Source organism: Canis lupus, chromosome 3, assembly GCF_003254725.2.
Source record: "Canis lupus dingo isolate Sandy chromosome 3, ASM325472v2, whole genome shotgun sequence".
Classification (NCBI taxonomy): domain Eukaryota; kingdom Metazoa; phylum Chordata; class Mammalia; order Carnivora; family Canidae; genus Canis; species Canis lupus.
The window spans coordinates 68,446,334-68,463,522 of NC_064245.1; the positions used below are offsets into that span (position 1 = coordinate 68,446,334).

General features: G+C 44.6%; 1 protein-coding gene across 2 annotated transcripts in view; it reads left to right on the forward strand.

The window, feature by feature from the left end:
• HS3ST1 (heparan sulfate-glucosamine 3-sulfotransferase 1) overlaps positions 1-2,813 on the forward strand; it is a 30,330-nt gene extending 27,517 nt beyond the window's left edge. For both annotated transcript variants that reach the window (XM_025437487.3, XM_049108622.1), the window contains one exon: positions 1,048-2,813. In XM_025437487.3, coding sequence (XP_025293272.1) covers positions 1,103-2,032 — 930 coding nt within the window. In that variant the 5' untranslated portion in view covers positions 1,048-1,102 and the 3' untranslated portion in view covers positions 2,033-2,813. The remainder of the gene's footprint in view (positions 1-1,047) is intronic.
• The last annotated feature ends 14,376 nt before the right edge of the window (positions 2,814-17,189 follow it).

The window sequence follows — 17,189 nt, forward strand, 5'->3', positions numbered from 1 at the left end:
TAAAGTATAATCACAGCAGATATAGCACAGATGCCTACAGTCAGGTTATATCAAAGAACCTTTGCCACAATTATTCTGCAATACCGACCACCCCCAAACTCAGTGGCTTACAGCCACAAAGGAGCCAGGATGGCTGTGTTGCACACCGTGGCTTGTGTGGTGCTCTGCCATACGTGTCTCTCCTCTTCCTATGGAGCCAGGGCACATCTTGCTCACAGTCAAGGTAGAAGTGCAAGAGGGCAAATGCAAACACGCAAAGCTTCTTGAGGCCTAGGCTGGGGACTGGCACGTTGTCATTCCCACTCCCAGGCCTTTGGCCAAACCCAAATCAAATTGCTGGGGAGCACACTCCCCCCACAGTGCAGCCGAAACGAGAATTGGATGCACGGAGGAGTAAAGAATGGGGACTAATCATTACAGAATGATCAGTCCTGTTAGATCAGGAGCCCCTGGTGGGAGGTGGGCAGGAACAATGTCTGCTTCCCCATCACCAGCTCCTCTGCCTGGGGCTGGCAGGTAGTAGATATTTCCGTGATGTTTGCTGAGGTCCAAAAGACCTCTCCGACCCTTTCCTTTACAGCAGAGGTTGGCAAACTGACCGGCAGGGCCAATCTGCCCGGTTTTTTGTTTTGTGCAGAGAGCTGGATAGATATAATCGTTGGGGAAAAAAATAAAAAATCCAAAGAAAATAGTATTTGATGTTGCATGAAAATGATATGAAATTCCGAGTGCAGCATCCATAAATATTAAGTTTTAGTGGAACACAACCACCCCCATTCCTCTGTGCACTGGGGCCACCTGAGCAAAACGGCACATCCCGGGAGTTGCCATAGAGAGCTCTGCAAAGCCCGAAACCTTTCCTGAGCGGCCCTGGGCCCTGTACAGAGTGTCAAAGCGAGGGAGCCCCAGGGAGGGGACTGCCCCCCCTGCTCCCCCTGCCCTCCCTGCCCTCCCTGCCCGGGACTCCGGGACTCCGGGGTTGTCGGCTCCACCAGGCCCGCTGTGGGGTGTACCGGGGGCTAACATCTCTCCCCCTTTGTTTCCTAGTAACCGGCGGCCCGCGCCCCCCATGTGTCCCTGAGCGGGAGGCAGCGAAGCCACCATGGTGTCCCGCACGGCCGCGCTGCTCCTGGGCGCCGTGCTGCTGGCCGCCCAGCTCCCGCTGGTGCCTTCGCGCCCCGCGGCGCCGGGGGCCGAGCCGGGCAGAGCCGCCACCCTCCAGGGCGAGGGCCGGGACGGCGCGGCCCCCAACGGCTCGGCCCAGCAGCTGCCGCAGACCATCATCATCGGGGTGCGCAAGGGCGGCACGCGCGCGCTGCTGGAGATGCTCAGCCTGCACCCCGACGTGGCCGCCGCCGAGAACGAGGTCCACTTCTTCGACTGGGAGGAGCACTACAGCCAGGGCCTGGGCTGGTACCTGGGCCAGATGCCCTTCTCGTCCCCGCACCAGCTCACGGTGGAGAAGACCCCCGCGTACTTCACGTCGCCCAAAGTGCCTGAGCGCGTCCACAGCATGAACCCGGGCATCCGGCTGCTGCTCATCCTGCGGGACCCGTCCGAGCGCGTGCTGTCCGACTACACCCAAGTGTTCTACAACCACGTGCAGAAGCGCAAGCCCTACCCGTCCATCGAGGAGTTCCTGGTGCGCGACGGCCGGCTCAACGTGGGCTACAAGGCGCTCAACCGCAGCCTCTACCACGTGCACCTGCAGAACTGGCTGCGCTTCTTCCCGCTGCGCCGCATCCACATCGTCGACGGCGACCGCCTCATCAGGGACCCTTTCCCCGAGATCCAGAAGGTCGAGAGGTTCCTGAAGCTGTCACCGCAGATCAACGCCTCGAACTTCTACTTCAACAAAACCAAGGGCTTTTACTGCCTGCGGGACGGCGGCCGGGACCGCTGCTTGCACGAGTCCAAAGGCCGGGCGCACCCCCAAGTCGACCCCAAACTCCTCAATAAACTGCACGAATATTTTCACGAGCCAAATAGGAAATTCTTCGAGCTTGTGGGCAGGACATTTGACTGGCACTGATTTGCAATAAGCTAGGCTCGGAACCTTTCCTATTGTAAGTTCTGGTGTACATCTAGGGGAGAAAAACAACAACAACAACAACAAAGAATTTTAAAAGGGCATTTAAGCTATAATTTATTTGTAAAATCCATAAATTACTTCTGTACAGTATTAGATTCACAATTGCCATATATACTAGTTATATTTTTCTACTTGGTAAATCGAGGGCATTTTGTATTGTTTTTCATGGTTGTTAACATTGTGTAATATGTCTCTCTATGAAGGAACTAAAATATTTCACTTCAAAAAAAAAAAAAAAAAAAGTCCTGGAGACCCTGTCTTTTTTGAATATAATTAACTGGCCCCTGACTCAAAATAGCCATCTGTGTTGTACTCATTGCAGAATCTATATTCTCTTGTTACTTTAAAAAGAAATGTTTTTTTTTCTCCATGGCTATTATGCTTCTCTCTCGCCCTCTCCTTTCTTCATTGTTCATTTTAATTTTTAATGTTTCTCTGTGGTCATCAGATTTATTTTTTACTCGCATTGTGAGATTTGTCTTCACCGAGATCCCCTATTATTGTAGAGGTGGCAGGTTCACCCATTCCCGACTTCAGCGGGTCCCTGAGCATGGATTTTTTTAACCCCCTCAGAGTGGACCGAGCAATATTAAGACTGGAGAAATAGTCAATACCAACAAGAAGCTCCCTTGTCACACATCTTTGCCTCAAAGCGTGCTTGCGTACATTTCCGATCTCAGCAATGGGCAAAATCTAAAATAAAGGGGATTGAAGCACTGGCCTTCAGAATGGTCTTGGGGCTGTGTACTTTGCCCCAGGTGGCAGCGGTCTCTGGAAACCCACTTTGAAAAGAGAAATTGCAAACTGGGTGTGTCCCCATCTTGCAGGTTCTGTGGAAAGCCGACTCATGGTGTAGACTTTTGCTTAGGTTGGGAGTTTGTTCATCTATTTCCTGAAAGATCGATATCCATTTATAGACACATATTCCATATGCACTGAGACATAAATATGTGTGTGTTTTAAAATCAACTCTGAATTTGTAGTCCGGAAATGGAAAGGAAATTTAAACTCCCAAGGGTCAAAACTGCAAAGAGAAAAGCACAAAGTGGAGGTAGCGCCTAAGGAAGCCCTTGTACCTGCACTGGGGGGAGAGAGGCCTGATTTCAGTTTCATTTCTGCACCTGAACAGCTGACCACTTTGTTGGAGGTGGGCCCGCAAGCCCCCTGAGTCGTGGTTTTCTCATACGTTCTTACTCAGTTGGCCTTTTACAGAATTAAATAGACTGGATGTTTTGTTTTTTTTTTTCATATTATGAAAGCAAAACATAATCATTATGTAAAACAAAACAAGAAATACCAAATAGCCAAAGAAACCCGTTTCCTAACAAGAGTTTATCTTTAAGGCAGAGGAGTGAAATGGACATTATATACAACTCATTGAAAATGCCCCCAAACAATCCTGGGAAGTAGGAATTATTATGGCGAGTTCAAGGAGGAAGAAATAGGCATGGAGAGGATAAGGAGCTTGCCAAGGTCACACTGACTCCAAGCCAAGGCTCGGAGTCCACTCAGAGCCAAAGTACAGATTTGTGGTGTTTTGGTTTTATCCTACCCTACTCTTTCTGAACTCAAAAGGAAAGGCCCAGACTCAGAGACAATTCTTCCTGACTTAACCTGACATTCCTTCCCTGGTGCCAAACATCTCCCACCTCAAGAGGTGTGACTGAGCCCAAGGAGAGGGGCAAGAAAGAGCTTGCGCTTTTCTCAGCGGTGCGATCAGGGAAGTGAGTCACCTTAGAGGCAGCAGCTGCAGCCTGACCTGACCTTGCTGTGGCCGAGGCCCCACCCCTGGCCATACAAAGACAGCAGGAAGAACGCCTCCCTCCTCTGAAATCATTAAGGTTGTCCTTACACAACCAGATCCCCCCAGGGGGTGTGGCCACAACATTTCTAACAGGCTTCCCATTGACACGGCACTTTGTAATCTGGAGAATGCTTCCCTCCGCAGTGCACCGTTGGATCTTGCTTTATCACACCCATGAAGAGCTTAAAGTGAGTTTCCAAGATTGCCCAGGAATTTGGTGTGGAGACTCCAGTGTGAGTTTTCAGAGTTTCCAAAGCATCTTTTTTTGCAAAATACCTATGGGGGTCTGTGCCCCAGTGGGGATGCTATGCTTGAAGCATGCATGCAGTGAGGGCATCAGAGATGCTGGGCAGGCATGGAGGAAGGAAGGACCCAGCACTGGGACATGATCTAGTGGCTCAGGCTAGCACAGTTCCTGGTAGGGGTGGTCCAGTGTAAAAAATGATAAAGTGGGTATAAAGTCAATAATTGTAGATTTGGGGTGCGGGATCCTGACTGAGGATGTGTTCATGGAGTTCTACATGGACGAAGAGGTCAGGAGTCCTAGCGGTTCTCTGTTACTCCCTTTATGGCAAAAGTCCAGCCAGTCTTTCAGAAGATACAAGGACTTGTACTCCAGTAGCCCAGGCATTTCGATCTCATCTGAGCACTTCCAAATTCAGAGAAGACCCCACATTGGACCTGGGCTTGCCTTCCTAGGGGCACAAATGCAGTGACTCTGGAGCCAGATGGGCTCCTGATCCCTCTCCAAATGCCGAATCAATTCTATTAACAGAGATGCCAGCTACAGGGAGTGAAGTTCCTGCCCCGATCCGCCCAGGCCCAGGGGCAGCCTGGGAACCACCAGGTGGGGCGTTCCAAAGAGGCAGCTGGGAGCAGCTGAGAGCAAAGCCTCAGCTATTGTATTTGATGCTTCCGAGGTGGGACAGCCCCTTCCTGCCCCCTCTGTCCAGTAATCAGGTAGTGCTGAAATCCCATTGCCACTATTTAGTTATCAGCTCTCAACCTAAAAATGTGCTAGTTTAGCAAAAATGTCCATGTGCCTCTGAGCACAGGGAGGCTTGTTCTTTCAATCCTGGAGACTATCACTCAACTGAAGGGAGATGTAGGGCAGAGGAGTCCCATGCGCAGGGTAGGGTGACTGCTACTCAAAGAGGTGGGATCCAAGATCACCACCGAGAGTTAAAGTGTTCACTCTATGTCTTTTTTCCTTTGAGCCCTACTGTGTGCTTAGCATGGTGTTAAGCCCTCAGGAGTGAAAAACAAAACACAATAGGCACTAAGAGTCACTAATTCTTCTGGGTTTAAATAAAATGCTTGGAGAGGCTAGGAGGGCAAGAGAATGACGCTAACTGCCCTTGGACTGGCCAGACACTATGTTCTGTACTTTCTCGGGTCATTTGGGAACGTCGCTAGGAGGAGTCAGCTATCCCCAGCACAGAGACAAGGAAGCAGATGTAAGAAATGGACCTACCCTCATTGTTGGAGAAATAAGAGAGGGATATCACTCGCTCCAGGGTGGTAGTTGTTCCTGAGATGGGGAATGTGGCATTGAGAGTCCTAAACAGAAGGTGAAAGATGGCAGAGGCATCTCTCAAGATGTCACTACTCAGGAGTAGGAAGAGAAGAAGGATCTTCCCAAAGGGCATGGTCATTAACACCCGGGCCACAGGGAAGCTTCTTGGAGGAATTGCCATGATGCTGGGGAATGGAAGGAGGAGGGTGTAACCAAAGCAAGGGCATTCCGGACAAGGGCCCTGAGGAATCAAGACAGTGGTGATGACAGAGTTGGGGGAAGGAGAAAGGGTATGCGGGCAACACATTGGGAATTCACTATGCATCACTTTGTGGCCTTGACATCTGCTTTCCAAGTGGTGGAAGTTTTCTTAGCAAGCACCCGTGTATCTCTGTCTCTTGCACAGGCATATCTTCACAGAAAAATAACTATCATTTCTTGCACACCCCGCTATTTGCTTAGTGTTTTAAATACGTTGCTTCTAATCCACAGAACAATTATGAGAAGTAGGAAATGCCATGATATTGATTTTACAGAGGAAGAAACTCAAACTCAGACCACAAAGGGCTTGCCCAGGATGCCAGAGCCGGTGATCTGTTAAAACTGGAACTTAGTCTCCGATATCCTTGCTCTGCCACTTTGTGATCCGTGCAATATTGGCTGAGGGGAGGGAGAAGCAGAGCATAAACATCTGTCTATTACTCAGCACAGAGCATGTAAGAGAAATGATGGGCACCCAGGATGTGACAGTGCACAGATAGGTTATACCAGAAGGTCTTCAAGCAGGAGTGGCTGGGGACTTGATCATGTGCCTGTTATAGGCACATGATGAAGCAGGCTCCTTCCTGGCAGACATTTATTTAGGAAGCCTGTACTTGGACTCACAAAGGACAGCAGGGTGGAGCTCTCCAAATGGCAAACAAGGAGTGAGGACCACGGCTACAAACACTCAGCAGAACTTCGAGCTGCTTGGCTGAAATATCTAGATGTAGGAAAATGGCCTTAGTTCTACAGTTCATGCTCATATCAAGATATTTACTCCCTTTCCTCCAAATTCCCATTAGGTCACCTGAGAGAAAAAGCATTTAGAGCCAGGAGTCCTGGGTGTGTATCCCACCTTTGCCAATTACTGGGCATGTGGTCTTGGGTTCAAATTCTCAGAACCTCAACATCTTTCTCAATATAAGTGGGCTGATTCCGTTTTGGGGGGAATTCAATGAGATAAAATAGGTAAAAAAAAAAAAACCCTCTAAAAAAAACCCTCTAAACTCTATGGGGATATGTATGGGTTAGTGGTTAAAAGCATTTCGGATTTTAGGAAACAAACCAAAACTGCTTTTGAACCAGTCTACAGACCCCCACTGCCTTTGTCTCCCTGTCCACTTCCAGCTATGGGGCTGTACCTACTCTTGTTAGTACCCCAACCAGATCCCATTCTTAGTAAGTGTCCCACCTCCAGCTGCCAAAAGAGTTGGTGCTCAGGGCTTCTGGAGGATTCCCCTGAAGGAGCTGCCTTACCTGGAGGTGCTTGGGGACTTGAGCTCACTCAGTTTTCCTGCTTTCTTGGGGGTTGCCTGTGACTATGATTAATGCACATGGGAAGGCTTGTCAAATAGGGTTGAGGGATAGCAGTCTAGCCTGCTGGTCCTGCGGTGGAATGACCTCTGTGCAATTCATGCTCCAGAACACCAAGCAGTATCAGGCCAATGCCAGACTTCTCCTGAAACCACACTTTGCTTAGCTTCTTTCCCTAGTTTGTCCTGTGTCCTTCATCGCCTTACCCATTTCTTTCATAATCCCATTCTCAGTAGATGACTTGCCCAGGAAGACAGGGAGCCTCATCCCAGGCTTTGCTTCTAGGGCATCCAATCTAAGATAGGTAACTTACAGAAATGTTTTAGTCTCTGTACTTCATGTGGATAATATGACCAACCCACCAGATAATTATAATTCTTTCAGTTAAATAAGAGACCAGAGGGACTGAATCTGTGTTATTGGCTGATACACAAAAAATGCTGAATATAATAGTCGATACAATTGTTACGAAGTAATAGTTTCTTTTTTTGGCTTATCAGACTATCAAAATAGTGTTAATGCATCAATAACAAACAAATTCCACCTTCCTAAAGACTTCCTTGTTCTCATAAATATGAAGGCACTGTTCCATCTTATTTATATTATAGAGGATTGTTATCTCTACTGTTCATCAAATAGTTTATGTGGATCTTTTGTATAGATAGTTCTTCCTCTTGATTGAAAAACCTTGGCACCTAACACAGTGCCTGGCATGGAGTAGGTAAGAAATACTTGTTTGTGGATGGAATCATAACTCCAGTCCAGGAGTCAATCTGATGTGAAAACACCCACTACCATGTCCCAGTTTTGTGGTCTGGCTGGCCTCCTGGGAATACCTTCTCTAGCACTTCACAATATACTGCCTCATTTAAACCTTACAAATCTCTGAGCAAATAATCAATCCAAACTCTATGTTTTTGCTGACCAGATCCCCAGCAAATAGGGCACTGCAAATGTTTACGGACTAAATGACTCATGGAGGTGCCCAGGCTCTTCCGCTATGCCATAGTGCCCAATGAATCCTGAATATTACACTAATAGAGAATCTAGTATTCTCCAAGACAGACCGTTACATCTCCAAACTGGGATATTAAAATTCACACTTCCTGTACCAAACTTCTCTTCCTTAGCTTCCTCCCATGGATACAAGGTCTACAACAGGGTGTCATAAAGAACAAGCCTCATACCAATTTCTCGTGTCGGCACACTGGAAAGAAAGAGCACTAGCCTTGGATTCTAAAGACCTGAACTTAGGGATTTGGCTCAGCCTTTTCCATAACTATGTGATATTGGGTGTTTTCCTTAACTTCTCCGAATTCCAGGTACTTATTTGTAAAATAGGATAAATGATGATGACTTCTTTGTAGAGATTCTATGAGTATTACACAGCTAGTGGACAAGTGTAAATAGTGAAAATAAAAGAGATCCTAATTCTATACTCTTCTAATATTGAAAAGTAACTCAGATCTCAAGATTGGTATCACCCCCTGTAGAGGGTAAGATAATAGGTGAGTGTTTACCAAAAGCTAGGTAGGTATTATCTCATTTAATCTTCACATCAGCCTATGAGCTGGGGACTACTATTAACCTTTTATGGCTGGGCAGTCCGAGGCACAGAGATATTAAATGTCACACGGCTAGTAAATGGTAGAGCCAGATTTTTTCCTTGAGTAGTCTATCTTCATAGCTAGCATATTTCACTTCCAGGCTACTTTCTCTTTTAATGCAAGAGACTTTCTTCAAAATATCTGCTCATGGAAAGAGCTAGAGCATGAAGAAGACAAAACTAGAGATCAGGAACCTAAGACAAATACCAGCAAAACATAGTAGGTGGAATTCACGAATGGCTGGCTGTGCTCCTGGCCCTTATTAAACATATTCTATGTGGTTCTCACCCCTTGAAAATTCACAGGACTTGCAAATAAGTTGGGATATCTACTCTCTTAATTAGGTTACTTCATATGGCAAAGACAATGGGGTGTGACTGTATATGATATAGGAGACTAACTTAGTGGACTGGAGAGAAAGTCTCCCACTGGCTTTGAAGAAGTCACCTATACCATGTTGTGAGAGGCATAGAAGGGGGTCGGGGGGTCAGTGTGCCAAGGGACTGTAGGGGCCAGTAATGCTGAGAGTGCTCTATTGTCCCATCCACCTGCCCCTCCAACCAACATTGAGCCAAAAAAAAAAAAAAAAAAAACAGGGATCCCTGTGTGGCGCAGCAGTTTAGCGCCTGCCTTTGGCCCAGGGCGCGATCCTGGAGGCCCGGGATCGAATCCCACGTCGGGCTCCCGGTGCATGGAGCCTGCTTCTCCCTCTGCCTATGTCTCTGCCTCTCTCTCTCTCACTGTGTGGCTATCATAAATAAATAAAATTAAATTAAATTAAAAATTAAAAAAAACAAAAACAAAACAAACAAACAAAAAAACCCAAAGCCCTTAGCCTCACCTTTGCAAAGAACTTCATATTCCAACAACCTGTGAGCTTGGAGGAGGGCCCCAAGCTCCAGATGACAAAGCAGCCTGGGCTGAAGCATTTAGGAGCTGCCTGGTGAGAAGGAAGCAAAGCTAGCTACAACTTGTTCAAACTCCTGCCCCATGGAAACCGAGATGCTAAGTGTATGTTGGTTTACCCTGCTAAGTTTGTAGCTATTTGTTATGTGTACATAACTAATACAAAAGCAAGTCATGATGCCACTCGTCATGGCTTAAGCTCACTTTTTCTTTTCATTTTTTTTATTACATAACAATTTTTTTTTCTGTAGTTCTATTGCTCCTTATAAACACGATCAGTGATTTTGACAAGCATTAGGATGTCTCTCATTTTGATTCATAGTTCATCATTATTCCATAGGATAATTTACAATAATTTCACAACTTTTCCACAAAGAAATATTCATGTTGGTTTCAATCTTTTGTTATTGTAACATTTCTTCAGTAGATACGCCTGTATATTTATCTTGGAGTATATTAGCTACATAATTGTCATTAGAATTGATTTCAAAAATTTGTAATGCTGATGCAAATCATATATATATATATATTTAATATTTGATAAGAAGTTAAAATTTATGGTTCCAAAATTGATTACCAATTTATACTCTCACCAACAAAGTATGAGGTTTCCTATTTCAGGAGACCATTTCAGTGAATAAAATCAAACTTAATATCTTCCAATTTTATAATTGAGAAATAATTTCATTGCAGAGTTGCATTCCACTTATTAGTGACATTTCCCAGATATATATATTGATTTTTATATATATTATTTGCAGACCTCAGGACTTAAGAATATGACCTTATATGGAAAAGGGGTGCTACAGATGTAGTTAGCAAAGATGCAGTGATGAAGGGGGTGCGGTGGCCTCCTAATTCCATTGATTCCTGTGCTTGTAACATGACAGTCAGATGGAGACAAGGAAGGAAAAAGGGCTGCAAAAGGGAAACCTCCAAAACTGTCCTCAAATTTCTTATAGTTATGGAGAAGCAAGAGGGATTCCTCAGTAGGTTCCAGATAGAACATGGCCAGTCCCTATAAACTTTGGAACTGTGTATGAACAGCAGAAAAGCATTTTTATTGTTTTAAGCCACCTAGTTTGTGGTACTTTGTTATGGCAGCCCTAGAAGCTCACTTTTTCTATGATTTCTCTTGAAAACAAACACAACGCAAGGTTGTTACCCAAGGAATGCGTGTCAATTGTATGACAACCAGATCCTTCAAGTAAGACTGTTCAGAGAACATTATTATCAACATTTTGGTATGTTGTAATGGCTCCACATTTTTCCAACTCATGAGTATGTGTGTATCTGTGTACGTATATTAAAATTAAGTTATGTCTTTTTGATAATTCACCCAAAAACTGGAGGAAAAAAGAAAACCAGTTGATATCTGTTGATTCAGCTCAAAGTGATCTTAGAAGTCAGTTAAGCCAAACTTCCCGTTTTATGGATGAAAAATGTGAGGGTATGGAGAAGTAGTCAGTGGTCACACTCACATAGTTAATAGCAGAAACCAGATGGTCACTCAGAACAACTTCCTGGTACCTGTTCAATTGCTTATCTAACTCCCCACCTGACAGTTTGCACCCTAAGTGGAAGATAGTGCCTCACACGGTCATTTGCATAAAGCAGATATCTAGTTGATAGTGGTCCAGGGAAGTTACATTCCTCATTTAGTCATGTGTTTGTTGTGGTGGGAAAAGCAATAAAAACTAAGCAGACCTGGTGTTCCAGTCACCTACAGATGTGCAAAAAACCACTCTAAAATGTAGTGGTTTGATGCAACAATCGATTATCTCTTCAGGTTCTGGGGGTATTCTGGGAACAGACTCTAGGTCTCGCTCAGGTGCTCACCTAGAGTCAGGTAGTAGCTAGGACTGACATTGTCTGAAGTCTGGCCTGGGCTGTACATCCAAAGGCTTCTTTCACTGCATGTATGATGTCTCAATTGGAATGACTGCAACACATGAGGCTGCCTGGGTACCACTGTTTCTCTTTCTCCATGTGGCCACCTTGGACTTCCTTGCAGCATAGCAGACTTAGGGGCATTGGTGGGACTTCTTGCATGGCAACCAGCTGTCCCAAGAGTAGGTGTTCCAAAAGACCAAAGCCAAAGTTGCAAGGGTAACATATCAAACTACTTCCACATTCTATTGTTTCAATAGGGCCAGCCCAGATTCAGTATGATAAAGGACTACATAAGGAGCTGAATAATAGGGGGTGTGGTTGTTGGGGGGCCCTCTTTGGAGACTAGTTACCATACTTGGCTGTTCCTTGACAATGAAATGGACAGAACACCTACCTAATGGATCTCTGGTCATACTTAAAAGGGAGATTAATATAGGTATGAGCTTTCATGAACCTTAGAGTCCATTATACTAATGTAAGGTGTCATTATTGTAAGTCCTTGGGCCTGCTATATAATTTCAACGATTTTGACCTAAGGCATTTGACTATTTTCAGCCCAATCTTTTGATCATATGTGATGGCGATTAAGTGATTTTGCATAAATCATTCATTCCATAAGTAGGATGCCGACATGCACACTGTTTTGCTTTCACTCTTTTTTTGACATAGCCCAACCAAACCATCTAAGGAAAAAAGATCTGCTCAGAACAAACAGTAAACTGGGGTCAGTGTGGAAATTTTTGTCTTTTGTGGGTACAAACCCTGGCAGACCTAGAGGACCTCTTGGATAATTTGTCACACATGAGAGAATGTTGCTGAGACATTTAACACTGCATGTTAAAAGCTGTACACAGTATTTAAAAAAGAATGCATGGTAGACTCCATTTCCACTTTTCTTAATTTGGAAGTTCTATCTTTAGCAGCAATTTGCATTTTCCACACAATTAAAGACTGTACCTAGTTCTGATTTGCACTTCAAGTATCCAATTCAGCTGCGATTTACATTTTTTTCCCCTCTATTTGTCTGTTTATCTGCTTCCCAGTAAGAATACTGGGTTTCTAAATCTTGCTATAATCACATGTAATGTGGGTGACTCTGGACAAATGTGATTAACCATTGCAGAGGGTCAGTTTGCTAGTATATTAAATGGGAATAAGATTTTATTTAAGGAATTACTGTACATCTTTTTTTTAAAGATTTTATTTATTTATTCATGAGAGACAGAGAGAAAGAGACAGAGGCAGAGACCCAGGCAGAGGGAGAAGCAGGCTCCATGCAGGGAGCCCAATGTGGGACTCAATCCCGCGATCCCGGGTCTCCAGGATCAGGCCCTGGGCTGAAGGCAGTGCTAAACCACTGAGCCACCCAGGGGTCCCAGGAATTACTGTACATCTTAAAGGCTATGAGCACATCTAGGGACAGAGTAGGCATCTGATACATGTGCATCTATTGTTCTTTTAATTCACCCTTTGTGGGCCTGTCCAATGGATCCGTGAATAGAACTAACTGCTGGTAATAGAATCATCCTTCAGCTATTACCTTCCAACGTGAACACCAAAACCGACACATCTGAAGGCAGTGAGGTTTTCTGTGCCTCTAAACAGTTTATTTGCCACAGGCAAATAAACACAATGTTTGAGACAATTACCCAGATAATAAAGGTCTGTTCTTTTCCTGAAATATTCAAATAATGAAGAAGAAAAGTTTGAACACTCTTTGTTTCTTTCTTCTCTATATATAACAGATGCATTTACAAAACAGTTGCATTCTCTTCCACAGGTCCCTGGGTGTGGCTACCCGTTATCCTTGAAAAGAGTTCCTTGATCCTCCTTTTATCTTGTGTTCTAGACTTTAGACCCTTCAGAGATCAAGTGACTGCATCTTGGGGGCACATCAGAGCTCTGTCTAAAGCTCTGTGGGAAGCTGAATAATGGCCCCTGAAGATGTCCACACCCTAATCCCCCAGAACCTGTGAATATATATATATACCATAAAAGGAGAATACAAATCCAATCTTAGGCTGCATTTAATTGCAAGCAACCCAACTATGTTATTGATTCATTAGCAGCATATGCAGAAGGATTTCTATAAAAGTGCTAACTCTATGCGTCATCATTGCATGACAATTCCAGTGATTTCCAATCACTGCATTATTTGACAGTTTATATATGGGAAATAAACATTATACTTAATATGAAGCAGACCTAATTACACCCACTTTTCATGTGTCTAACTTCTGGCTTCGTTTCAAACCAAACAAATCGTTCATAGTCATCATCTGAGCTACTGTACACAGTTTTCAAGTTCTCCCATCCTGAGAAGGACACTATTGACTGTCCAGATGATGCTGTTCCCAAGCTACTGGGAAGTGTTTAGCATCAGTCTAATCTTTCCAGGGTGAAAATTAACCCATGGCCTTGTCAATTCTGTTTGATACAAATTCACCATCGCAGGTTGAGGTTAGCTAACCAAATTGTTTGAAATAAATGCTAAAAAGATGAGGTTCTTGATAAACAAAGGCAGATAATATGCTTAACCTCTATTAAAAGTAACTGAAAAAAGAAGAAAAAAAGTAACTGAAAGAACAAATTAAGGGTGGGAGGCACATTGAAATACTAGGTTTTTTGTTTGTTTGTTTTATTTTGTATTTATCCATCAGTCATATGGGCAAAGTGATTGAGTGGGTATCATTATTTCTCATATGCCAACTTCCTAGATATTGAATGGGGAAAAAGTTCTAGAACTAGAAATAAGACTGCTCTACATTTAACTTCATAGAGAGCTAATTGTGCAGATATGCATAGTCTGATAGAGAATTTGACACATTAGAGTTTACAGTTTGATTTCTATAACAGTTCAGTAATTTAAAAGAAGCCCCAAGCAGGGGAGCATTTCTCCTAAGAAGGGTTTCTAGGTATAAAGTGTTCAAGGGATTTGGGGCTGCTTGAGGAAAATGATTGTTTATTGAGTGGCACTTGGACACGGTTGCTTGGGGGGAGTCCACACAACACAAGCAAAGGGATTATCATTCAGAAGAGGAGGAGGACGGAGAACTTTGGGGGAGAGGGGGATCTGAACGGGACTTAGAAGCCTAAAAGATGTCACTCAGCAGCATGGCCAGGAGTCTCTGAGTCAGAGAACTCTGAAGGGCAACAGCTATCTGGGGACTTGTAACTACAAGTCTGTCTCTTATCAAGGGCTAACAGTTGCTGGGTGAGGCTTTCCGGGGCACACAAAGCAGGCAGTGTCCAGTTGGCTAAAAATCTGCTTGTTTGGGTTATGTTAAAAAATAACTGGATATGTAAGAATTTGAGTTAGGGGTCAGCGGGCTTTTGGACTAATGAGTCTCAGCCTGCCATGAAGATGTAAACATTGTAGATGCCAAAGCACACAGGCTATCTTTGGGCCATTTTTTATAACAATAAGGTCCCAGAATGTCTGCCTTGCTGACAAGTGGGCTTCCGTTAACCCAGAAGATCCAGCAAGCATTTGTTTGTACCCATTTCCTATTGACACTAACAAATTACCATAATCTTAACTAATGACCTAAGACAATGCACATTTATTATCTAGCATTTCTGGAACATGGAAGAGTCCAAAGTCCATCTCAGTGAGCTAAAGTCCAAGTATGGGGAAGGAGTTGTCCCTTTTGGAAATTCTAGGGGACAATCTTTTTTAATGTCTTTTACAGCTTCTGGAGGCTGTTCTCATTCCTTGGCCAGTGGCTCCCCATTACTGCTCTTCTTCAGACACCTGCTTCCTTCTTATAAGGGCCTTTATGATTACATTGGGCTCACCCAGATAACCCAGAATAATCTCTCTACCTCAAAATTCTTACCTTGATCCCATCAGCCAACTCTCTGTGCCATGTAAGATGCCATATTCACAGGTTCTGGGGGATTAGGGTGTGGACATCTTCAGGGGCCATTATTCAGCTTCCCACAGAGCTTTAGACAGAGCTCTGATGTGCCCCCAAGATGCAGTCATTTGATCTCTGAAGGGTCTAAAGTCTAGAACACAAGATAAAAGGAGGATCAAGGAACTCTTTTCAAGGATAACGGGTAGCCACACCCAGGGACCTGTGGAAGAGAATGCAACTGTTTTGTAAATGGAAAGGTGAGGATAGAATTCATGGTTTGAAGGAGTTCTTCCAGCTTGGGGCTTCTTTCTGATTCTCAGCCTTGGGGCAGGTTGAGAGATGGGAGCTGATAAAGTCAGGCTAGTGTTCAGTTCACTCAGTCTCTTTCCTTCCCAGACCATCCCATCCTGTCTTCTCTTTTCAGTTTGGATCTTTCTATCTGTACCCTGAAATCCTGCTGTATGTCCTTCATCTGGACATTCTTTCAACACATTGCATGAGGCTTCTGATGTACGAAAAATGGAGACAAATGGCTCAGACAGTCTCTGTCCTGAAGGAGCCCACATCCCAGAGGAGGAGACAGAGATGAGAGGAAGACCACAGTTCACTTGTAAGCCCTGCTGGAGTGGTGGACGGAAGACAGGGTCCAAAGGGGGCATGATAGTCACCTGGCTTGGGGAAGGTATCACAGGACAGGGGATATTTGATCCAAGGCTTGACAGATGGTCCTGAGTTTGCCTCCATGCCACCAGTGGGCACAGCCCCCATTCTTCAGTAGATTCCTGAAGGTTGTCTTAAATTCCATCTCTGCTCCTCCATCAGTGTCTTAATGATGACTTATACATACAAGGCAACAGGGAGCTTTTTAAAAAGTTGAACTAAGTGGGTACCTTGGTCACTCTGTCAGTTAAGCATCTGCCTTGGGTTCAGGTCATGATCCCAGGATCCTGGGATTGAGCCCCACATCGGGCTCCCTGCTCAGTGGAAAGTCTACTTATCCCTCTCCTCCCTGCTCATGCTCTCTCTCACTATCTCTGTCTCAAATAAATAAATAAATAAAATCTTAAAAAAAAAAAAACTTAACTAAGAAGATTCCACTTCCAACAGATTCTGAGTCACACTGAGGGGCTTGGGCTTTGGGAATCTGATTTTTCTCTCTCTCTTTTTTTAAGAGCCACAGTTATTCTGATATACACAGAGTGATTCAATGGTCATTCTGTGATTTGGATCAGAGGAGGGATACCTGAGAGTGTCTCTTTGCTTGATGGAGTTGAGGCAGTGCTCCATGATGGTGGAATCACAGTGTGAGTCAGGGTGCTGGATTCGAATCTCTGTGTCCACAATTGTGTGTTTCCTGTTCATTCCTGAATCTTCCAGGCCTACCACAGTGCCTGGTTTATGCTATCTCTATTTAATGAATGAATAAATGAATCATCTGTCATATAGAAACTGACACCAGAGAGAACAGGAAGGCAAACTTTGAAGATCAGCAAAAGAAAGACAACTTGGGCAATGGGGAGCATCTCATGTTTCACCCTCATTATTCCCTGCAATCTGTGCATTGTCCTCGTGGTCAGCTATAGAAAGTGAGGCAGAGACAGCCAATAACTTCCCCAAGGACAGATAGACAGAGACAGAGTTGGAATTCTAATCCAGGTCTATTTGACCACCAGCTCCATGCTTTGGCTATCGCACCTGTTCAGAATGGCATACACTTGGGGTGCCTGGATGACTTAGTCAGTTAAGCATCCAACTCTTCATTTTAGGCCAAGTCATGATCTCAGAGCTGTGAAATCAAGCCTCATGTCGGGCTTTGCACTAGGCAAGGAGCCAGCTTAAGATTCTTTCTCTTATCAGTGAGGGTGACAAAACATGAGAGACACCTGACTCTGGGAAATGAACAAGGGTTCATGGAAGGGGAGGTGGGCGGGGGGTT